General features: G+C 42.0%; 2 protein-coding genes across 11 annotated transcripts in view; one reads left to right on the top strand and one right to left on the bottom strand.

The window, feature by feature from the left end:
- Positions 1-1877: 1877 nt before the first annotated feature.
- On the top strand, positions 1878-19430 carry TRNT1 (tRNA nucleotidyl transferase 1). Of its 6 annotated transcripts, none has more exons than XM_032647568.1 (8): positions 1878-1914; positions 2978-3152; positions 8889-9082; positions 12061-12199; positions 16061-16187; positions 17424-17617; positions 18256-18509; positions 18703-19430. In XM_032647568.1, the coding sequence occupies exons 2-8, from the start codon at positions 3005-3007 to the stop codon at positions 18949-18951; spliced, it is 1305 nt and encodes a 434-aa protein (XP_032503459.1). In that variant the 5' UTR covers positions 1878-1914; positions 2978-3004; the 3' UTR covers positions 18952-19430. The 6 variants fall into 6 exon arrangements, with proteins under 6 accessions (XP_032503459.1, XP_032503463.1, XP_032503461.1 ...); XM_032647570.1 differs by having other exon boundaries at positions 1912-1931; XM_032647573.1 differs by lacking the exon at positions 1878-1914 and adding an exon at positions 1921-2347.
- CRBN (cereblon) overlaps positions 18264-23704 on the bottom strand; it is a 32611-nt gene continuing 27170 nt past the window's right edge. For 3 of the 5 annotated variants that reach the window (XM_032647567.1, XM_032647564.1, XM_032647566.1), the window contains 2 exons: positions 23103-23234; positions 20162-21837 (listed from right to left, as the gene is read on the bottom strand). In XM_032647567.1, the coding sequence (XP_032503458.1) occupies positions 21657-21837; positions 23103-23234 (313 nt within the window). In that variant the 3' untranslated portion in view covers positions 20162-21656. Of the gene's footprint in view, positions 18384-20161; positions 21838-23102; positions 23235-23704 lie in introns of those variants that run through there. The other 2 variants (XM_032647563.1, XM_032647562.1) reach the window with 2 other exon arrangements.

Below are 23704 nucleotides of genomic sequence, written 5' to 3'. Positions count from 1 at the left end.
TTTCAGTTTTGTTATCAGTGCTATGCTGGCCTCAAATGAGAGAAAGAGTGTTCCCTCCATCTTCTGAACAAAAATTGTTCACAATTGGTGTTATTTCTTCCTTAAGTGGTTGATAAATTTGACCACTGAAACTATCTGGGCCCGGAATTATGGGAAGTTTGTTGAACAAAATTTGATTTCTTTAATAGTAAAGGGCTATTCAGATTTAAAAGTTTGATCCTGTTTCAGTTTTGATAAGTTGTATTTTTCAAAGAATTTGTCCATTTCATCTATAATATCAAATTGGTTGGCATACAGTTGTCCATAGTGTCTCCTATTATCCTGTTAATGTCCATATGTCTTCAGTGATGGGCTCTCTTTTTTTTTTTTTTACTTGTGAGCGTGGTTCTTTTTTTTTAATTTAATTAATTAATTAACTAATTTTTGTGTGTGTTGGGTCTTGTTGTGCGCAGGCTTTCTCTAGTTGCGGCGAGCGGGGGCTACTCTTCATTGCCGTGTGCGGGCTTCTCATTGCGGTGGCTTGTTTTATTGCAGAGCATGGGCTCTAGGCACGCGCGGGCTCACTAGTTGTGGCTCGTGGGCTCTAGAGTGCAGGCTCAGCAGTTGTGGCGCATGGGCTTAGTTGCTGTACGGCATATGGGATCCTACCAGACCAGGGCTCAAACCCACGTCTCCTGCATTGGCAGGCGGATTCTTAACCACTGTGCCACCAGGGAAGTCCCCATTGATGGTCTCTTTTACATTAAATGCTCTCTGTATTTTTTTCTTGGCCAACTTAGTTAGGAGACGTGTATATATATATATATATATATATATATGTATTTTCATTACTGTGTTAAGGAGTTGGATTGAATCAATGCTTTGTCTCTGAGTGGCAACTTGGAAGGCTAGTCATATGCGCCTCAAAATGGGACGCTTAACCCCTCTGAAGATAAGAGGTCTCATCAAGGGAAGCCACAGAAATACCATAGCATATGAATTTTTCTAGGACAGTTTTAGGGACATTAAAGTTAAAGCAAAAAGACTACACTTACAATATTAAAACGACATTACACGATGCAGATTTTAGTTATTTTTTAGGTTATTGGAAAACTTCTTGGAAGTTTCCCATGTTAAGAATTTAGGGCTGTCCTCCCACTCTTTGGCCACTTTCTTCATTCTTCTCTGCTCTCCGAAAAACGAAAGCACTGAATCAAATCCAAGTTCTTCACTCTACAGCTGCACAAGTCTCCAGACCGTGAAAGCCAACGGTTACAAACCTCAGATGGGAATATTAAAATATACCCAGTAATTTCAACGGACCGGAGGCTTTTAATTTAAAACGAATGTCTCTCGAACCCTCTGCCTAGGTCTTGTTTAGGTACGTGTATTTTAAAAAATGTGTTCTTACTCCTGGGCAGAGATAAGGTATAGAATAGTAACATGAGTCAAGTGCGAACCGGGGAGCAGGCAACAATAACAAGTTCACATTTACTGAGCACTTCCTCTTTACTAGGGAATAACGTGACAATTAAGCCTGACAAGACCCTGAGAGAGGTTCCAGTGATCGTCTCATTTTACAAAGGAAGCCGGGGTCACTCGACCAAGGTCACACAGGTATGCAGTGCAGATGGGCGCCTAACTACCTCAGGGCCAGAGAGAGGCGCGGTGAGACGTAATTAAAACAAATGTACAGACCCTGGTCCTTCGGGTCGCCCCAGGAGCGACGACTGGCTGCTTAGTCCTGGGAGGAGCTGGGGAACCGCGCTCCAGCGAGCGGCTTCCGCGGGGAGGTGGAAGGGCCGGGGAGAGCCTGCGCGGGCCCCGCCCACGCCCTGCTGCGACTTCCCATTCGCCGTTGATCGGCGCGCGTCAGTGACGTCCCCTCGCCTGCCGCCAGGAAGTGCGCGCGGCGATGACGGCGCAGCGGGGCCGGTGAGCGGGCGCGCGGGGTATCTGCGGGTGCGCGCCGCTGGGAGGGGGAGCGGCGGCTACGACGCGAGCTGCCTGCGGGCTCTCGCGCGGGCCGGGTCTTGGGGAAGGCGGGCGCCGGGGGCAGTGAGAGGCCTCTTCCGCACTAGGGGACAGAGCCCGACGTGGAGGTCGCGGGGCAGCGTGTCCGCCACGTCTCGCTGACCGCGGGCTCTTTTCCCTTCCTCGCGGCCGGGCCCCTGAGGGTCTCCCATTTCTGTCCAGCACCTGTCGTGGGAGGGGCGGGACACGCCGTTTCAGGGCCTGGGTCCCCCCTCCCTGGGTTTTTCTGAGTTGAATCGGAGGTGGAAGGAAGCGCCGTGTTTGTCCTCCCCAGTGGTCTGGATGAGGGGAGCTCGCCCCCTGGTGGGAAGCGCCTTTGAAACCCGCTTTCCAAGTAAAGAAATGGTTCTTCTCTAGTGGTTTCCGTTGGGGGTCACTTGAGCTCTGTTGTTGCCTCACGGAGGCCCACCTTATGTGGAAAGCGGGGTGGGATGACGGAGGACGGAAGGCGGGGTGTGGATGGGTGGGATTCAGGAGACGTGATGCGAGGGGCGGATGGTGAATGAGGAAGTAGCCGGGAGCAAGGACCGGTCATGGGGAAATACCTTATTTTACAGTGCCTAGGAAATATACCTGGGTCATAAGTCTCAGGTGCGTGTGGGCAAGTATGTGACCGTGACTTGTTCTGGAGGAGACCAAGTATTCCTGCACGTCTTTGAGTTACATTTTCAAGAGCCACTGTTCTTGGCAGCCCTCACGCTTTAAACCACCTCCCGGGAGAGCACCCTAACAGTAAAATACATATGCGGGTGTAGTATCAGTAGTATGTGCTTCACGAGTGCAAAACCGGATAACGACAAGCGTAGTTCCAACTGTAATTCTCCCTCCCATTGTCGCTTTTTTCAGTCTCTCATCTGAACAGGAGATGAATGTCTCTCTCTGTTGATAAGTAAAATCGCAGAATATCCCTTTGTTGTCCTACACTTGGAAGTTTCATTGTTGGGCATGCTTGCTTGTCTTGTAGATGTGTGGTTGGTGACTTTATCTCCAGATGCTGAGGTGCCTGGGTCCCTGGCACAGGCAGTTGCTGAGCTGCAGCTGGAGTAGACTGTTCCTTCTGAAGCACTCTCTGTTTACAATGAAGTTGCAGTCTCCAGAGTTCCAGTCACTTTTCACAGAAGGCTTGAAGAGTCTGACAGGTGAGAGATTAGGATGCCTCCTCTTGCTTTGGAAGCCTGTAAAAATGGAGAGGCAGAGGGTTAACGTTTTTTAGCCAACATTCATGGTTTTTTGTTGTTGTTAAGCTAATGAAAGCAGGGTTTACCATGCATGGGTAATCCAAAGCTATAGCCAAATCATGAGAAGAGGCAAATAATGATTGCAGTTAAAAAGCATGGCTTTTGGGCTTCCCTGGTGGCGCAGTGGTTGAGAGTCCGCCTGCCGATGCAGGGGACACGGGTTCTTGCCCCGGTCCGGGAGGATCCCACATGCCGCAGAGCGGCTGGGCCCGTGTGCCATGGCCGCTGAGCCTGCGCGTCTGGAGCCTGTGCTCCGCAACGGGAGAGGCCGCAACAGTGAGAGGCCCGCGTACCGGAAAAAAAAACAAAACCCAGGTACTTTATATGCATCACAGAATTGGGCCTACTAACTTAAGGAGTAGGTACTTTTTCTCTTGTTTTATAGTTGAAGAAACAGAGGCTTAGAAATGTGAAATGCTTTTCCAACGTTTTTATAGCTAATAAGTGGAGAGCTGGATTTTGAACTCGTACAGTCTTGGTTTGAGAACCCAGCTTGTAACCACTAAGCTATATTTCCACCCCAGGTATAAGTGCTCTGTGAAACAACCGAAGGTAGAAGGAGGTGGGAGTTACGTCCATTTGTGCACATGCAGAACTTATCTGGAAGGAACACAGGAAACAACTTGAGCTAAGTGCCGGATTACAGCAGCTTCATCTTGCTTGCCGCAGTTCTGTCATTTCTTATGTTGGTTCTCAGTATTAGCTACTGCTGTTGCAGTGCACACAGCTGCATTTCAAAGCCTATGGTATCTTAGTCGCGCCTTCAGAAATATATTAAGGTGTATAGATGTAGAAACATGACCTTAACTGTTGGTTTGCCACCCTGGCTGTCCATTAGATTCACCTGGGGAGCTTTTTATAACATACAGGTGCTGGTGTCCCACTCCTGCCCTACTGAACTGGAATCGGAATCTCTAGGGAGCATGGGCATTTATAAATTTTGATAAAAACTCTCCTCTCTTAATTCTCATGACCAGAGGGTGGAGGAACCATTGCTTTAAAATGACTTTCCTTGCATTAGCATGTTGACAAAGCTACTTTCCTATTCTTGAAATAAGGTGATTTTTTTAGGTGTATGTCAGAGGTAAATGGTCCAGAACTTGTTGATTTTTATAGGTTCTTCACATAGTCTTGAAGTGGAGGGCCTAAAGCAGATGCTTTGCTGTGATTTTATTTATTTATTTATTTATTTTGCGGTACGGACCTCTCACTGTTGTGACCTCTCCCGTTGCGGAGCAACAGGCTCCAGACGCGCAGGCTCAGCGGCCATGGCTCACGGGCCCAGCCACTCCGCGGCATGTGGGATCCTCCCAGACCGGGGCAGGAACCCGTGTCCCCTGCATCGGCAGGCGGACTCTCAACCACTGCGCCACCAGGGAAGCCCGTGATTTTTACTTAGAGTGAAAAATGCTAGAGACTCACTGTCCCATAGAAGTGAGTCATATATGCTACATAAACTTTTCTGGTAACTGCATTAAAAAAACAGAGAAGTGGGTAAAATGAATTTTAATAACTATTTTTAGTACATCAACTTATTCCATATATCTAAGATGCCATCATTTTAATGTCAAATTTGTGTAAAAATTATGAGTGAGATAATTCCTTCTCTTGCTTGTAAATCTTTGAAATCTGGTCCTTAGCACGCACAGACCGTCTTAATGCAGACTCGCCGCATTTCACAGTGCTCAAGAACCACGTGTGGCCACTGTTTGTATGGCTCATGTCTAGAAGCTTCAGCTTTGAGTTGAATTCTAGCTTGCTCTTTCTTTACGTGCCTTTCCCAGCGCCCACTCTTCCCGTCTTCCGTTGTAAGGGCCAAATGATTGGATGTAGGGAATTAACTCTTGGGGACCTATCTCAGATCCTTCTGCATTTTTCTTTTGGAAACAAGGCTGTGGATATTGATTACTGTAGGTCCTTGAACATTTTTTATTTTAACAGTTGCATTTGGCTTACTAACCCTGACTTCAAGAGCTGAGTTTTCTCCACCTTGAGTGGTGAAGTCCTAAGGAAGTTAGAGACGGAATAGTATGGTAAGAGAGTGGTACTATTTGCCCAGTGGTCTGGTCCTCGAAAGACTGGCAAATGGGAGCATGGGCATCTTCTAAGATTGCATTTTTCTAGGTTATAGTGGAACTGGTAAGAATGGAATCTTTTAGTGCAGTGCCCAATGGTTAGAAAATCAACTAAGTAGTTTTATTTGATCTTTGCTACTTTCTAAAGACTTGAGTATCCTGGTAAAATGTAATGTTCTGTATGAAAACAATGCACAAAAACACACAAAGGAAAAAGGTGGCTGTGATGCTGTGCCGTTTCACACTGTACCAGTTCTTAAATCATGATAGCTGTTTTGCCAAATGTAAAATTAGTTCCCAGCGTGCAAGAATTTGGGAGCTTAGGACGGTGTATTATGCTCATACAGCGTTTTATAACGTCAGTTTATGTCATGTAATTTATGTTTCCTTTTGCTAAGGACAGCCATATAACACCAGTGGCATATGAAATTATTTCTTCATTGTATACATGAGACTGAAGTTCCAAACCTAGTGCTTTTTGCCTAAGTTACACGGTTAGTGGACAGGCCGAGGTTGCTGGGAGATAGTGGTCCATGGTTAGCTACCCGCTGCTGCTTAGGTATGTGATGTCACCAAGTCGTATTAACATTTGGGACAGTTGGAATAGCTGATCACTCTTGAAGTTTGGGAGTTCCTAGAAACGCTAAGGAACAGATAGCTTGTTTTCTGGTAGTAACAGTCGTGCTGTGTAGTGGTCTTTTTACTAACACTTCCTGCCCACTCTCCATCCGTACGACCTCCAATACTCAAAACTCAAAATTGTAAAGTGAAGCAGTTAATGAAGATTTGACTGAAAATTAAAAAAAAATTTCGAAGATAGAAGACAATTACAAGTTTTCTGACAAATTAATGTCTTGGTCTTTTGGTTGCTCTTCAGACTGATTAATACAGCGTGCTATCAGTTGTGGCAGCTGACACAAATTAAGACCATTTGGAATGATGAGATCCTGCATTTCATGAGTCTTAAGCTTGAATTTACAATTAAATTTAGTTGTATGAGGTGTTATGTTCACTTGACTATATATGTAGTTGACGAAGTTTGTTGGAATGTGGAATGTGTCCTTGTTTCCGTAAGATTGAAGATGTCAGTAACTGAGGGGAAAAAGGAGCCTCTTTAAGCTGGATAAGCCTTACTGTTTTGGGTCAATATAAAATCATGCCTTTCTTGCAGTTTCTATGACTGCTCTTTCACACAGGCACGTACATATGCCTTTATGTGCCATTCTCATTTATATCAAAATGTTAGGATTGTGAGAACTTCTGGACATAGTTATCCATTTCCATAGGGCTAATCAAAATGGTGAATAGATTACTTCGAGTTCTGGAACATTTTTTTTTCTGTAATGTAGTTAATACACTGGGTGACTTTGAACTTACAATTTTATTTTAGTAGACGGAGCTTGAGAATCTCAAAACAGTGGTTATCTTTGTGTTCAGCCTTGACCTTCATCCTCTTAAAGTAGGTTCAAATGAAAGTAAAACTTGCCCATTTTTTGCATTCCAACAGTTTCTTATGTACTCTCTTAAGCTGAAGGAAGAAAAGCTTTTTAAAAAGTATACTTTTCAGTGAAGCAATCCCTCTTTTTTTTCTTTTCGTTCTTTTTCTTAAGCTTGTGTATCACAGTTCAGTTCCGTCATGAGCCAGTTTGGTATAAAGTTGACTGAGATAGGTTTGCTACTCTGAGAAGTGGGGAGACAAAGACATAAACAGGTAATTTTAATGTAATTAAAGATAGGCTGCTCTCCTAGCTTAGGTGGAATTCACTTTACTCCACCACAAGGAGAGCCTTCCTAAACTGAATCGCAGGAGTTGAGTAAGGGTGAGCTGGGTCAGTGTGTGTTCCCCACTGTGTGACCAGTTAGTGGGTCATAAAGTCAACTTAGTGGTCATGACCAGCATTAAAAAATAGAGGAAAAGAGATAAAGAAGAGAATAGATTAGATTGCATGGTATGTATAGTAAGGGTAAGTACTATTTCATGAAACTCTTGTTTACCTTACCTAAGTCTCAGGGAAACTTTGGACTAACAGATGATTTTTATATTTTAATTTAAGGGGCCATGGACCTCATTTTAAGGACTCATTGGGACTTGAATGGAAATGTGGAGTTAAAGGAGTTCGCACACTTCCTCTGGGAGGGGACTCACGGAAGTGGTAACCCTGTGGGAGAGCCTTTAGTTAAGGCAAGAAGGTAGAGGGAGGGAACCATTGTTATTTTTTAGCAGATCATTTTAGGGAGTCTGCAGAGGTCTGCAGCTGGAAGGCCTGGGAAGAACAGGCAGAGGAGGAGGATGACAAAGAGCACAGAGACTGGCGTGGGGACGGACGATGACCTTTTGAGCTGTGATTAGTGTTGCTAGAGCTCTGATGCCTTTAGCCAAACGCTCAGGTCAGCGCCCTCCTGCCAAAGGCCAGCAGGAGCACCCCTCGCCGAGACGGGGAGCCCTGACCATGGGGAACCTCGAGGCACCGTGGGGCCTCTGAGTAACGGGTGTAGAAAGGACGTCTTGTAGGATTTGAGCTTGAATCACGTGTTTTGGGGGCAAGTTGAAGAAGCGGGGCTTTGCTGTGCATCAGGTGGTGTCAGGAAGCAGGGGTTAACCTGTGATTGTCTTAATGATTCTTACCTGGAAGATGGGAAGCCTACATACACAGTGTGAGGCTAACGCTGACTGGGAACTAAGAGTATCACACGTATGAACTGTTACCCGGTGCTGTCTGGACAGTGTTTGTGTCTCATCTGTTCAGACATGATGACAAGTTGTCTTGATCCTGGTCACAGGGTGGCCTTGTCTGCTGTGGATGTTCTCTGCCACGGTTATGTCCACAGGAGGTCACCTGGGCCTCATTGTGCGTGTCCAACTCATAGCAACACCAAGGCATGGGTGGTGGTGTCAGGCCGGGTCCTGGACGTCATGCTCACTGGGTCCCTGTGGTGTCCCTTAGTCACATGGGTGGTTGTGGTGGACTCGGCCCTGTCCTCTGCCTGCTTTGGGTGTCCTGGACTCAGGTCCTCATGGTGGCCCCAGTGTCATATGGCTTCTCCATAGAAGAGCTCTGAGCTGGTTTCAGACATCAGATGTCGATTATTTCTTGAAGGGTTCTTAGCTATAACGTTTATCGTGTGTGGTGTGATAGACTAATGCTGATGACTTCCTGCATGAATATGTTGCCTCAGCACAATACACAGAGAAATATGTGCAGGAACACTTCACAGTTCTAAAGCATGCACATAAGTCCGGAGGGAGAGAGAGAGCGCGGAATTATTCACCTTACTGTTTAGTAGTAATTCAAATTTCCATTGATGACCTTGAAGCACTGTGGAGTTCTAAATTATCTTCCGAATTAACCTAAAAGAAATTCTGCACGTTCCCTGCTTCTCGTGTTTGTTGGAGGCATTCCGCTGTAGGCAGGTCACTTCATTGCTGTGGGCCTTGATCTCCCAATTTTTATGTAAAAAGGCTGAGTTCAGTAATCTCTGCTGTCCCAAGTAGATGGGAAAACTTGTACTTCTGCGCTTAAAAGAAACACACTGAAACAGAAAACGTTCTTTTTCACCTCAGAATTATTTGTCAAAGAAAATCATGAATTAAGAATAGCAGGAGGAGCAGTGAGGGATTTATTAAGCGGAGTAAAGCCGCAGGATGTGGATTTTGCTACCACTGCTACCCCTGCTCAAATGAAGGAGCTGTTTCAGTCGGTCGGCATTCGTATGATCAACAACAAAGGAGAAAAGCACGGGACGATCACTGCCAGGGTGAGTGAAAAGTTTGACAGAACTGCATTGCCTTTTTTGGTAAGTTAAAGAATTGTTATAGATCATTTGTAGTTTTTAAAAAGCGAATAACAAAAAGCCTAGTTTAACAAAAAAAAGTCAGTCTCCTCTATCCTCTATTAAATCCTGCATCCTCCTTTGCTGAAGGCCCTTTTATTTTTATAGTAGTTACTTTTTCCCTCCACATTTCTAGAAAAGACCTTTCTACGCTCCAGTGTTTCATTTTTGTTGTACGCGGGCATCTCACCGTCGTGGCCTCTCTCGTTGCGGAGCGCAGGCTCAGCGGCCATGGCTCACGGGCCCAGCTGCTCCGCGGCATGTGGGATCTTCCCAGACCGGGGCACGAACCCGTGTCCCCCGCATCGGCAGGTGGACTCTCAACCACTGCGCCACCAGGGAAGCCCCATTTTCGTTTTTAATTTCCAGTCTTAAGATGTTGCTTGTTGACTTCCTGCAGGGAAGGTGATTGAGCCTTCTTAACACACCCTCCTCAACAGCAAGCACATACGATGCTCCTTCCGTCATTTTCTCAGTACATATATGCCATAATTTTTGGTTAAATCAGTTCATAACTGTTGTTTATGGCTAGATCGTGCAGTGTGTTTCAACTCCATTCCTCGTGTTCCGTGCTTTGGGTTTTCCCTGCAGTTAACGGCATAGTTCTGTGACACAGCTCTCGTGTGCTGCTCATTCATTCATCCTGTGCTGTGCAGTTCCTCCCGGTGGCTTTCACCACGTCAAATTTCAGTTCCTTTTTCTGGAGCCAGCTCACCGGCTGCAGTCTGTCTTCTCCCATCTGTGTGTCCTAGGCCGGGTCCCCACTCACGTCCTGGGATTTCCCCACACCAGATCTTGTGAGCTTCCTTGGCCTCTTACTTACCAGACCTCCTGGTTCCTGATCCCGTGGTAGTCTTTCCTGGATTATGCCCTCATTTTGGTAACCTCAGAGAGCTTTCCATGTGTGAAATGTTTTTATTTTACCTTCACACTGATCTGATAGTTTGGTTGGCTGTGGAATTCAAGGCTGGGAATTATTTTCAGGCAGAAACGTAGAAAAGGCTTTGTTTTTCTGCCTTCCAGTGCTGCCATTGAGAAGTCTGAGCTCCTTCGAATCTCTCCTTTGTTTGAGACCTGATTATTACTATTTTTTTCTCCTCTTGGAAGCCTTTCTGATCTCTTTATCTCTGGTGTTTTCAATTTCAAGATGACGTGCCTTGGCTCGGATTTATTTTTTCATTCATTGTGTAGGGCACTGAGGGCCCCCTTGTGTTCCCCTCATGATGTCATCCCCTTTGTTAAATGTCTCTCCCTTTGGGAAATCCCGTGATGTTGGACGTTGGACCACAGGGGCTCATCTCCTAGTTTTATCTTTTGTCTCTTATTTTATATTCTCATTTGTTTTCTTTTACTTTGAGATTGCCTTAACTTGATCATCCAGTTTTCCTATTGTATTGGCAACTTTTGCTGTCTTCTAAATTTTCAAGAGGTCTTTCTTACAGTATTTTTGAAAGCTTCCTGTTCTTGTTTCAGATGCAGTATCTTCTCTTATTTCCCTTAGGGCATCAATTTTAGGTACTTCGACAATGTCTTTATTTCCTCTGAGCTTGTTCTGTCTTTGCTGTTGGCTTTCCTTCGGTGTGGGTATTTTTCGGTCTCTCTATATGTTTGGGTGATCTACTGTGTGCATTATGACCTGAGCACTTTACTGTAGTTCTGTGTGGGAAGCGTCAGCCAGTTAGCTATGGGACCACCACTGTCAATATCAGGAGGACTTTTCATTAGGAGACGTCAGAGGAATCCTCCAGTGTTACCCAGGTTAGAATAAGCCTGCTTGTTAGCATTTTGAAAACCAAGCGGGGAAAGGGATAGGGGTTATGTTGGTTTTCCTTCATGTTATTTTCATTGTGGTGCATCACTCCCATGGTCCCGTGTCTGGTGCCCCAAGTTCTGATTATTTTGGAGCCAGCCTTTCTGGTTAATCTCTGTTTCCCTGCTTGGGTGAGGGAGTCACTCTGGAGGTCTAATTTTTTCTTACACGGATTTTCAGCAGTCTTCATATTTCATACCCTTTTCTTTGGGATAACTTGTGCCTCAAATTCCTGATTCTGGAATTCTGTAGTGAGAACTAGTTTGTTTGTAGAGAAGAATATGCATGAGGTTGAGAGGAATTCTAGAACAGACTTTTACTGATCATTAATGACTTTCGGTTCCTAATGAAGAGATTCCGAACTCCTGCTTGGCATGTAGCGACCTTTGCTGTCTTCCCCTACATGCTGATATGCTACTTGTGCAGTGTGCTTTCTCTTACACGTATCCCTCTTCCTCTCCATTGTGCCTTTGGTCATCTTTTCTCTTCATCTGAATGTTCTTCTTCCCACATCTGCATGTACATATCCTACTTATTTTTGAAGGCTAAGACCGCATGTCCCTCTAACATGAGGCTACCCACCTTTTCCCAGCTGGAGGTAATCTCTCTTCCCGAGATATACGTGGCACTGTATTTTAGCCTCACTGATGATTACCAGTAAAGGGGCTGCAGGGTGTGGTACCTGTATTTCTTCCTCTGTCAGTCCTTCACTCAGTGGTATGTATTCTGTAAATTGATATTCAGCTCTTTGCAAACTGGAGCTGTTAAAAAATATTTCAAAGAGTAGTCTGGTTTGAAATTGAAGAACCAGAATATACTGTTTTTAAGGGCTCTTCCCTTCTGCCACATGATTTGTCAGACATGCCATTTTTGTATGTCAGACTCATCTTTTTTAATTAAGATGGGTTTATTATTTCTTAAAAATATTCTTTGGATCTATCTTTGAATACTGTGAGTGTCTTCCTGTCTCAAGGTATATGTGCACTAGTTGACTGTAAAAAGAAAGAAGATACCTGTCAGGACTAACATGTTATTTTCCATTCGTCCAGTGATACTAAAAACGAATTTTAAAAAAACATATATTTACTTCCAGCTTCACGAAGAAAATTTTGAAATAACTACACTACGGATTGACGTTGCCACTGACGGAAGACATGCTGAGGTCGAATTCACAACTGACTGGCAGAAAGACGCTGAGCGCAGAGATCTCACTATAAATTCTATGTTTTTAGGTAATATATGTAGATAATGTTTTAACTCAGTCCAGATGCTTTCTTTTTGAGTGAAAGCTGCATCCTGGAAATGTTCCCCAGCGTGAGGGGTTGCCTTAGTTTCTTCTAAGAGACAGCCTATTGGTTAAAGACGGCCCTGGAGCCGAGATCCCTGGGTTCCTCGGACTCCATCATTCTCTCGCTGTAAAATGAGGAAGGTGATATTAGCTTCCTTTGCAGGGTTGTTGTGAGGATTAAAGGAGTTGGTCATGGCGAATCCCTGGCACAGTGCCTGGCACCTTATTAATCGCATCGAAAAATGTTAGGTTTTGGGTCAGAAACGTGCACACAGACACACACACGCTGTGCCCCTTTTCCTCTGTCTTTCCCGTGCACACATTCCACCCCTTCCTCTGCTGGTGCTGGCGGTGCACTTGGTCGGTGACTCCACCTCTTCCGTTGCCTGTTGGTCCGTGTGCCGAGCACCACTTCACAGTCTTCTGTAGCGCTGCGTTTCAGGAATTGTCTGTACTCCGTCAGGGTTGGCGTGTGAGAGGGAGCCTATGTATCATCTCAGCTTAACTTGCTCATGAAAGGAGTGAGAACCATGATGGGAGTAGCTGTGAATTAGGTTGGTGTTTTGGTGCACAATTGAAGCATTATTTTTTGTCCTTTAAATTTTAGACAAGCTCTTTAGGTTTAAATCTCTGGATTAGAAAAGAGAGACGGAGCATCCACTCTTCGTGACCTACTTTGGGGCACGGTAACTGAAAGGAATAAGCAGTGGGTTCCACTTGGTGGGATGGGGAAGGGGGCTGTAGGCCCAGATGGGATCTCTTGCTAATTACATTAATGCCGAATAACATTTCGAGAGCACCTACTCGGTTCCAGGCGCATCAGTGCTCACTTGATATACTTTAGCTCATTTAATTCTCAGAAAAGTTCCATAAAGTGGGTATTAAACTCATTCGACAGATGAGGAAACAGACTCAGAGATGTTAAGTACTTGAGCTCAAGTCGCGGAGAGCCTTGATTGGTTTCCGAAGCCTGGGTGATTGATGACCAAAGGCAGCCCAGCTGGAGGCATGCTTTCTCTCCATCAGGGGGTGGAACTCCAGGTGTTAACTTCTTCTTACATCAGCTTTATTTAAACTGCTCCAACTAGTGCAGTGTATGAAAAATCTTACAACTAGCTTCTCATATGCAGACAGAACTAAAAGAAACTAATAGTCTTTTTCAAGATACTATTTTATAAAAATAAAAACTGTTCTTATTGGTACTACTGTTTTCTAACATTTGCTGAACCCTCATAATGTGCTGGCCACTGTTCTAAGCCCATCGCATAAATGTAATCTTCCCACCAACCCTATGAGTAGTTCCTGGTATTTAACTCATGATAATTTGCTCGAAGTCCTGCAGCTGGTAAATTGGAGAATTAGGGTTCCAGCGCAGCAGCCTGGCTCCAGCGGTCACATCCTTAACCACCACCTTGTGCTCAGCAACACAGCCTTATTTCTCATTTTTACTCATCATTTTTTTTAAAGGGTACTCAGAGCAAAACAAAGTACACACTGATATATACTCAGTAATCCTTACCTTTAGCCCATTTTCCCATCCAGACTTTTCAAGCCTTATCAGATAAAGCATTCCTGGTTCTGGGGGTGAGGGTTACTTTGCTTTTCAAACCCTTATTTTTCGTTTCGTCACACTATGTTTTTTTCCTCCAAGTTTGATCTTCCCTTCACTGAAAAAGATCTTATTATTTCCACATTCCCCAGGGAGTTAAGAGTCTCTTCATTAAGAGAAGTAACATGAAGAGACAGATATATACCACATTTATGTTCTACTTTGTAATCGTTATCTTTGTCTCTTTACGTAGTTTTTTGTTTATTTGTTTTCATTTCCTGCTATATCTTTCTGAATCTGGAGCTTTATAAATTGGCTCTAAGTGTCAAAATGCCACATCAACCAAAAGAGCTTGGCAAGAGTTTACCAGTGTCTTTGCATTTGGGATAATCAAAGAGCACTCAGGTTCAAGAGAATTAAAATGACAAGTGGTCATTTTTTGTAGTAGTGGCAGTGCTTCCTTTCTGTGATGCCATGAGGTGAAGTCTCTCTTAGGCTCACAGAGCTCCCCGTTTGGGTGGTTGGATGGTGCCTGTGTCTTTGCTCGAAGTGTTTCTTTTTTTCCTCCTTAGTTCTCAGGGTGACCATCTGTCTCAGTTTGCCTGGGACTGAACAAATTCCTGAGACCTGCGATTTTCAGTTTTAAAATCAGCAAGGTCCTGGGATAACTGGGATGAATTGATCACTTTATTCATACCTGAGGTTTTATGCACTTTATATTAAAATCAGGTTTTTTTCATTTTGTTCAACATGTGAGAGAGCATATTGTAGTAGAAATTGGTTTACAACATTTTGAACGGATATTAGGTTCACGTGGTTCAAAATTCGCAAAGTTTAAAAGGCTGCGTGGTGAAGTGGCACCATCAGATTTACTGTCCCCTTGCTGACAGTGTAATAAGACTTGGATCCTTGCCAAGCTGATAGAAAGCTGAAAATTGGTGTCTCATAAACTTGCATTTCTTATGACTAAGGTTGAAAATCTTCATTTTTAAAGAGGCTTTTTGTATTTCCTTGTATATATATTTAGCTCATTTTTCCATTTATGTGGTCTTTTTCTATTTAAGAGCTTTCTGTAGATTATCAAAATTAGCCATTTTTCTCTATGATACAGACTGAAATGTGTTTTTCCCAGTATGTCATCTGTCTCATGCTTTGCATTGTGATGTTTTTTTGCTGTGCAGCCATATCTGATGTTTTATGTAGTTGGATTTATTAATTTCTTTGAAGGCTCTGGTGTTGTGTTTTGTTGTTTCTTCTTGGTAATTATATTTTACCAATAGGGACGACGAAAGGTCATCCCTATTTCAGGATTATAAAATTGTTTCCTATGGTTTATTATTTATTATTTTTAGTACTTAGTTCCTCCAGAGAGTTTTTACTACTGTGTATTGTTTCCGGATTATTTTGGCAGTTCTTGTTTATTTTCCATTATTCACTTGAAAATCAGCTTGTTTGATGTTGTCTCAGCCCACTTCATACTGGCATAGGTCTTGTTTAGTTTATTGAGTGTATTTAATTGCTGGTGTAAATGCAGCCTTTTATTCCATTATATCTTCCATTTGATACTGGATATAGATGAATGCTATTCATGTCTGTATTTCAACCTTGTAAGTCTTCACTTTGCTTAGTTTTTACTGTTTGTGATAGTTTTTAGCTAATTTCCTTAAGTTTTCCAATTTTTTTCTCAGTTCCTTTTAATTTTTTGAATTGAGGTAGTAATTGAAATTACATTAGTTTAAGTATACAATATGATTTGCTACTTGTATATATTAAGAAATCACCACAAAAAGTCTAGTTAACACCTGACACCATTCATAGTAACAGAATTTTCTTCCCCTTGTGATGAGAACGTTTAAGGTCTTCTATCTTATATGGAATACAGTATTGTTACCTATAGTCACCATGCTGTGCATTACCTCCTCAGAACTTATTTACTTTACAGCTAGGAGTTTGCACCTCTTGACTCTCTTCACCCACTGCACCGGCCCCTGGCCTCAGCCTCTGGCAACCGCCAGTCTGTTCTCTGTGAGCTTGTTTTTTTAAGATTCTATATAAAAATGAGGTCATACGGTATTTGTCTTTCTCTGTCTGGTTTATTTCACTTAGCATAACGCCCTCGAGATCCATCCGTGTTGTCACAGATGGCAAGATTTCATTCTTTTTTATGGCTGAGTAATATTCCACTGTATATGTGCCATTGTTTTCCAGTTCTTATTCGTTAATAGTGATTTTCCTTCCCTCTTTTCTAATGAATAGGTTTCGATGGTACTTTATTTGACTATTTTAATGGTTATGAAGATTTAAAAAATAAGAAAGTTAGATTTGTTGGACAAGCTAAACAGAGGATACAAGAAGATTATCTTCGAATTTTAAGATATTTCAGGTAAGGATTTTTACAAATTACATTAATGATACAGTTTTGAATATTATTACCAGAGCACAGTTCTGATCACGTGAGATGCACAGCAGGTTACTGTACACAGGGGTGACTTCCCAAAGGCCTGTCTCCAGGAGACTCATGATACTGAGATACGTCATCTTTTCATCGTGCAAAGCAGTTATTTGCTCCTTTCTGTGATGATCTTTTAAATAATTCAGCTTTAAAAAGGTCTTTTTTCTTTTTGATTATTTTCTGCACCATTCATTCATTACACAGATATGAGGGCTTATCACAAGCCAACCCTTGTGCTAGGTGCTTTGAACAGAGTAGTGAGTCAAAGTATGCCTTCATATGGCTTACCGTTTTAGGTGGTCATGGGAAATCTGTCCGAAGAATTGGGAAGGTATGAAATGCATTTGGGTGGTCTTGTGGGTAGCAATGCTTTTTCAACTCTGAACTCTAACATTTAAGAAAACTACTGTAACTGGCTAATTTATGTCTACTGATATTAATTTTTCACTGGTTGGGATCACTCAGAATATTCTTTGACAGAGTCTACATATTTTGTCAATAAATGCTATCCCTTTAGACTTCAGTGTCTGCAAACCATCTCTCTTTACAAATAATAGGACAGAGACTGAGGCACAGCCATAGCCATTTAATCATTTAATTTAGATCACTAATGAACGAATTTTGAAGATATGAGTGGTAAAAACAGGTATACTTTAATGCTTCCAGTTCTGAGAGTCCATGAAACACACTCCCTTGTCTGCAGCGAGATTTGTTTTATTTGAAGCTATTAATTAAAAGTATTGATGTGTACAGACAGGCAACCTTTGAGGGATTAAGACTCCTCCAGCGTGGCATTTCAAGTCTTGTTTTAGTGCCTGGAGAAGACTGCTCTGGTTTATGCATCCAGTGTCAGTACCAATTCAGAGACCTCTTTTGATGGCCATTCTAACGTTTCGGTCAGTGATGTGAAAGTGCGGTGAGGCGGGGGTCTGGTTCTTGCTGACTTTAAGGTTACTTATACTTTATTGGACCTCAGGTTTTCTCATGTGAGAAAAGAGAGAAGGTGAACTGACCAAGATGGTTGTTAAGGTCCCTCCTAGACCTAACTACTTCTCTGTTGTTTCTGATTAAACAGATGTCTGCAATAGTACTGGTAAAATGACAAGCAGATTTTTCTGGTGAAACGCCGGCATAGAGGTAGTACACTCTGAGACTTTTGCTTTGTAGGTTTTATGGGAAAATTGTAGATACACCTGGTGACCACGATCCTGAGACTTTGGAAGCAATTGCAGAAAATGCAAAAGGCCTGGCTGGAATATCAGGAGAGAGGATTTGGGTGGAACTAAAAAAAATTCTTACTAGTAACCACGTAAATCATTTGATTCACCTCATCTATGATCTTGATGTGGCTCCTTACATAGGTGAGTCCAACTTAAAAAGTTTGCCTTTTTGGTCATGAAACACATCTGGTTTAAAAATTTCGTAAGAAAAAAAATGTTTAACAATTCTAAAAGGAAAAATGGAGTATTTTAAAAGATGGTAAACTTTGAGGTCAGGAGTAGGACAGTTTTTTCACAGGTAGGGGGCAGCTCAGAGACAGCACATTGTGGTGGAACAAAGTGGCCTCTGGAGTCAGTCCATCCTGGGTTTCAGTGAGGCTTTGCCACTTATCAGCTTTGTTTGTGACTTGCCTTATTTCCTTACGTGTTAGTTTCTGAATCTAACAGAGGGGTATGAAAGTGATGGCATCTGTCTAATGGAAGGGCTGAGAGCTTCCAGGAGCTTTAATACATGTACAGCACGGCGAAGACCTGCCTTATACCTGGAAATAGTTCAGTAGGTTTAAAATTAATATTCAGAAGCAACAGCGGGATTTTGCGATGTGGGAGAGGGCAGCAGCAGTGGTTCATCTGTAAGATGGAGCAGCACACTGGACCCATAGTGAGCCCTGGGGCCAGGGCATTTCTGCAAACGGAAACAGTGTTTGCTTAAGATATGAATTTATTTTATTAAATTTATTCTTTCTAAAAGTGGGTTAAAAATGCTTTTGTCCCTACAGGCTTACCTGCTAGTGCAAGTTTAGAAGAATTTAACAAAGTCAGTAAAAACGTTGAAGGTTTTTCCCCAAAGCCAATGACTCTCTTGACCTCACTGTTCAAAGTACAGGATGATGTCACAAAATTGGATCTGAGGTTGAAGATTTCAAAAGAAGAGAAGAATCTTGGTTTATTTATAGTTAAAAACAGGAAAGATTTAATTAAAGCAACAGATAGTTCAGAACCTTTGAAACCCTATCAAGACTTCATTATAGATGTAAGTATGTTCTGGGCTTGGTCAGAATATAAATCGTCTTTGCTAATTGTGGGGCACATTTATTAATACTAAGACCCACAAAGTATTATGTGAATTTCTTTTCTTTTAAATGAAAAATTTCACATTGAGCATTTATTTAAATTTTAGGATAAGATCATTAGCAAGTGTGGTAATGTTTGACTTTGGCTCTTAGTCTAGAGACTCCGATGCAACTGCTCGTGTGTGTGAACTCCTCAAGTACCAAGGAGAGCACGGTCTTCTGAAGGAAATGCAGCAGTGGTCCATTCCTCCATTTCCTGTAAGTGGCCATGACATCAGAAAAGTGGGCATTTCTTCCGGAAAAGAAATTGGGGTTCTCTTACAGCAGTTGAGAGAACAGTGGAAGAAAAGTGGTTACCAAATGGAAAAAGATGAACTGCTAAGTTACATAAAGAAGACCTAAATTTGATGAGAGCTGGCTACTAAAAAAGCAGAAACATTTTGGTAAGACTAGTTTTTCCCCATCCCCCCCTTAGTGAGATTGAAGAGACTGGAATAAAAGCCAGCTTAGAGGATCTCTTCAGAAGAGTAAAGGTCTTTATTTTGTGAAATATAATTGTATTTCAGGCATTAAAGGAAAGTCTGCCTCCTCTTAATCTGATTTATATCACTGAACCTTGTAATTCTTTTGGAATAGTTCTTCCTACTGAGGAAAAAAAGGCTTCGCTTAATCTGTCTAGGTTTTTTTAAAAAAGCGGGTTTTTTGGTTTGTTTTTGCATAGGGCAGTACTAAGATTAATCCTAACACGTGGTAACTAACTGTCTTGAAAAAGGTGTTTCTTAGTATTTGCAATGGAAATACCTGGTTTAATTTTCTACAGTAATTGTGTATGATAAGTGTCGGTTTTTATCTGAATTCCAGAATAAACTTGTGCTTGAAAATAGCTGACGAATTTGTGTATATAAAATGTGAAGATTAGATGTGTCCCAGGTGGCCGTCATTCCTACACTCAGGACTTGTTCTAGGGAGCTGTACTTTAGTATGTAGTTGATACGTTTCTCTGCCATGATGAACAATTTCCGTAACTTCCTGCTAAGCCGGGAAAGATTAGCTTGAGGGTTAGTCTTGGGGAATTGGAAGATAAATGTGGGTATCTATATATGTGTGTATATATATGTGTGTGTGTGTGTGTATGACAGGTGCCATATAAATAGTGACAGTACTCCTGTCGTTGTGAAGTAAAATAAAGGTTATGGCCTTTAAAGATTTGAGGCTAGATGCTTGCAGTGGGTGAAGAGGTGTGTATGGCACAAAGTATTGTTCATTCTGACATTTTATGATTTTCCTTTCTGTGTAGCCAGTCAGAGCATCTTTGTGCGCTACTGGTAAATAGCAATTTTGGACCTTGATAAAACAATCTTGAAAAGCATACTTCTGTTAAAGCCCTGTTAAGAGGAAGTGTGACAGTGTACAAACAGGGGCTATGTTGCAAGAAAGGGAGCCTCAGAAACGACTGCACACAGGTCAGTAATTAAACGTCTTATAACCCACTGAAATATTTAAGATACATATTTGGAACCAACACTGTAGAATTCGTACTGTGCTATATAGGAAGTATGCAGATTTGAGGTCTGGTTTCGCCATGTATAAAGAGACTTTTTAAAATAGTATATGCGTGTTTTTATATACCACGAAATTTTATTTGCAAGTGTCAGTAAATAATATAGAACATTCTGAGATTACACCCTTCAGGGGGCCAAATGTTCCCTCACTACACCTGGTTTAGCTATAAAGAGATGTGCCGTGCTACCGAAAAGAACTCCCTGGAGTCCCCTTTAGAGGACGTTTTAGTTCAGTGTAAGACTGACTGTATGAACAAATAGTAGAGTCATTAAAAACCCAAGGTGGTTATTATTAGTCGTAACAAAGTAAAGGTTAGGCATATCGAATACAGAAGGGGCACATGCTAAAAAACCGACAGCGTTCTTGAGTTGCTTTTCATTTACTCTCTTCACATAAATGTGCAACATGATACTCGGTTGCCGATTCCAGGCTAGGCCGTCAAAACCATTGCATGTTTGGAAGAAGGAAATATTGACAAATTCCAACGAGAAATTTAACAGTCCGTTTTTGGCCACATCCATTGTACCCGATTAGCTGAACTTCTCCCAATCAATATGTAAAGCAGTGAAGGAACATCAAAATTACGCAAATGTAAAAGTATCCAATAAACCCCTTGAATGTATAAGCAAAGAGGTAGGTGGCAAATCAGTCTGTCTAGAACTTTATCTTAAGAATTATTTCTTACACCTAGATTATCTGCTTATGAGTAGATATTTTACATTATTTAAACAAAGAACATGTTTAATTTAGTTTTGCTCTTACAGTTTACTTACAGTTTCTTTAGTTTACATTGAACAAAGTAGCCTATAAAATACATTAGCACATCTCACTTGGAGGAAGGGGACGTGTTTTAGCATCTGTGTTCCACAGTAGTCTTAGGTTCAAATGAAACTTTGGAACAGAATAACCACACACTGAGCAAATACACAAAATACGATTTTCACTTAACAAACATGTTGGGGCTCGAACTGTGTATTAGGTAACTCTTTAGTTTCTCTGAGATACTGATTTGTAAATTTTGAAAGTATTAATGAAAATCAGAAAGAACAAAGCCCTTTTAAAATAATACGCACTGCCTTGCCTCTTTCAAAAAGGAACAGTACTAGTGCTTGGCACCCTAGCTTTTGGAAACTTCTGCTGTTTGGAGCACTGATACAAACGTGCCATTCTGTTCCATGGATCAGGATCAAGTGAGGAACCCTCACACTATAAGAATTTATAGGAATTTCAGGTATGTTTTGCAGGAAATACTCTCACCAGTTTGTTTTACAGATGTCTTCATGTCCTGTCAGGTCCCACAGAATAAGAGCACCAAGCTCCTAAAATAGATAACTCCCGAAACCACATATTCTAGACTGCTTTTCATCCTCTTCAATAGCATATTTTAGTCTAAATCTTCAAATACTGTTGTTTGACTAGGAAACTGCAACCTTCCATGTAATGTCGCTTTTTACTTCGGTATGCATCAAAAGGAGTAATTTCCAAAGCAGACCTGATGTTAGAATACCGATTTTGCTAAGGAACCTTATCCCTACCGTATTCGTTTATAAGCAGAGTATTATTTTGTCTGGGCTTATGTCATCTTCAGTGTCTGGGATCGTGGGCAGCAGAGCAGATCGAGTCAAACCCCAGAATTTTTGAGGTGACATGTCTTTTTTGGTGGCTGTAAATTTCCATCCAATATGACTTGCACAGATCCTGCACTGGGCAATGGTCCAGGCGAACCTATAAAATTAAGGAAAGGTATCAGCTGAGGCTGTTGTATCCCAGCCTATCACCATATAACCTGTTGGGAAGACAGACAGATCTTAGAGCCAAATTCTAAGAATGGGAAGAAGGAATACTCTGAGTTTGGATTTATATACAGTTTCCTGAGACAAACCTCACAAAAAGATTTCCTAGTTTGTATGGTTCATCATGGTAATGCATCAGTCTTTCTTTATATATATTACTTGACTGTGCTCTTAAGCTGTGCTTAAAATTTTTTTCTCCAATGCCAAGAAAGAAAAAAAGATCTTATTAATACAGATGTTTTTATACAAATTGCTGGTTGCCAGGCCCCCACTAAATGGCACCTGCATTTTCTTTGTTTTGTATTGCACTCAAGTTAGTTAGAAAACAGCAACCACCTGTAGAAGTATGCACTTCTGTGTGAGTTAAAACTGGGGATGGGGGAGGTAAGTGTTTTTCTCACGTAAGAAAGATTTCTAGAATGATGTGTCAGGTCATTCATCCAAAGATACAAGCCTTGGCTTTACAGTAAGTATAAGCACTAATCCCTACTCAGCTTGCCTCTTTCAAAATAAAAAGGCTGAGCCAGTATTTGGACAAAGAATGGGGGGGGTCTTGAAAATAATATGGCTCAAGGAATCTAACAGGTGGTGCTGTTGGTCCCACAGTCATACTCTGAAGGGCGCTGGGCTAAAGTAAAAAACAAAACAAAACATGCTGCGTGTTTCATGTCTATTATCACTGCTTGGGTAACATTCTCTAGTTTAACACTTTACAGAATATGATACAGATACACAGTGGACCCTCGATCAACACGGGGTAAATCCGCCTATAATTTACAGTTGGCCCTCGTATCTGTGGTTCCTCTAGCATAGTGAAACATACATGCATCTAAGTGGATGCAGACAGTTCAAACCCACGTCGTTTAAGGGTCAAATGTGGTTTTACTGGGTCATACAACAGTTGATTTTCAGATGGAGCTGACGGGAACATGAGTGTGGATTGATTGATTAAGTGTACAATCCACTTAACTGTACACTTAGGAGAAGTACAGTTGCCACCTTCTTTGTCCCTAACCTTACATTCAGTGAGACTGTGCAAGAAGAACGTTTTCTAGCCGTTCATGAAATGAACATTTAAATAGAATTATTCACTTCATTGTCTACTTCTGATTGTAATTCTAGCAGCTCTGCTTAGGACTCTGGGTTTTTCTTCCCAATTAAGGCAAAACCAAAAAAAAGTCACCACCACCACATTACCCAGGAAACCAGCTGTGCTCTGTAGAAGGCCGGCCGATCAGATTCAAGTTGCAGGCCTTATACACGGTAAGCGTCTCATGCACGTATCCGTGAGGATTCACGTAAGCTGCCATCGGCCCACATAAGGATAAACTGAAACAAAGAATCAGTACAGAGGATAAGGCAAGTCAAAATGGGGGGGGGGGGGGGGGGGGTAAATAAAAGTTCACCAAGAAACAAGGTTCTAAGAGCTATAGTTTTGAACCTTTTAGTTAAAACTACTAGTAAGAGGTTGGCAGTCAGCCCAGTTTTATTTGGTCTAAATGGTTTCCATGATGACAAAAAGGAAATACTGCTAGTTTTTTAAATTTTCCTCAAGCTATATACATTGTCAAATATGTGGACTCAACTTCCCCTAAAAGGAGCCTGAGAGGGGAAGTCCAATGAAAAGTTTCCACTTGGTCATTCTTGGGCATCTGAGTACTCTGCAAACAGCAGTTCTTCCCTTTTTGATTCATAATGACTTTGTTGTCTGTCAGAAAATAATTTTCACACAAACACACACTGTCACACAGCATCAGTACATGTTCAGAAGCATGTCGTCCTTCATCTTTGACGCTATG

This window comes from Phocoena sinus, chromosome 11, assembly GCF_008692025.1.
Source record: "Phocoena sinus isolate mPhoSin1 chromosome 11, mPhoSin1.pri, whole genome shotgun sequence".
NCBI classification, from domain to species: domain Eukaryota; kingdom Metazoa; phylum Chordata; class Mammalia; order Artiodactyla; family Phocoenidae; genus Phocoena; species Phocoena sinus.
The sequence above is the reverse complement of the archived record's forward strand: the minus strand, read 5'-3'. Positions and strand labels throughout refer to the sequence as shown.

Bases quoted from the DNA above. Each gene is read 5' to 3' on its own strand.
- TRNT1 (XM_032647568.1), top strand. From the start codon at position 3,005: ATGCTGAGGTGCCTGGGTCCCTGGCACAGGCAGTTGCTGAGCTGCAGC. The intron at 16,188-17,423 runs GTAAGGATTTTT...TTTGCTTTGTAG, and splicing joins CGAATTTTAAGATATTTCAG to GTTTTATGGGAAAATTGTAG. The intron at 18,510-18,702 runs GTAAGTATGTTC...TTTGGCTCTTAG, and splicing joins ATCAAGACTTCATTATAGAT to TCTAGAGACTCCGATGCAAC.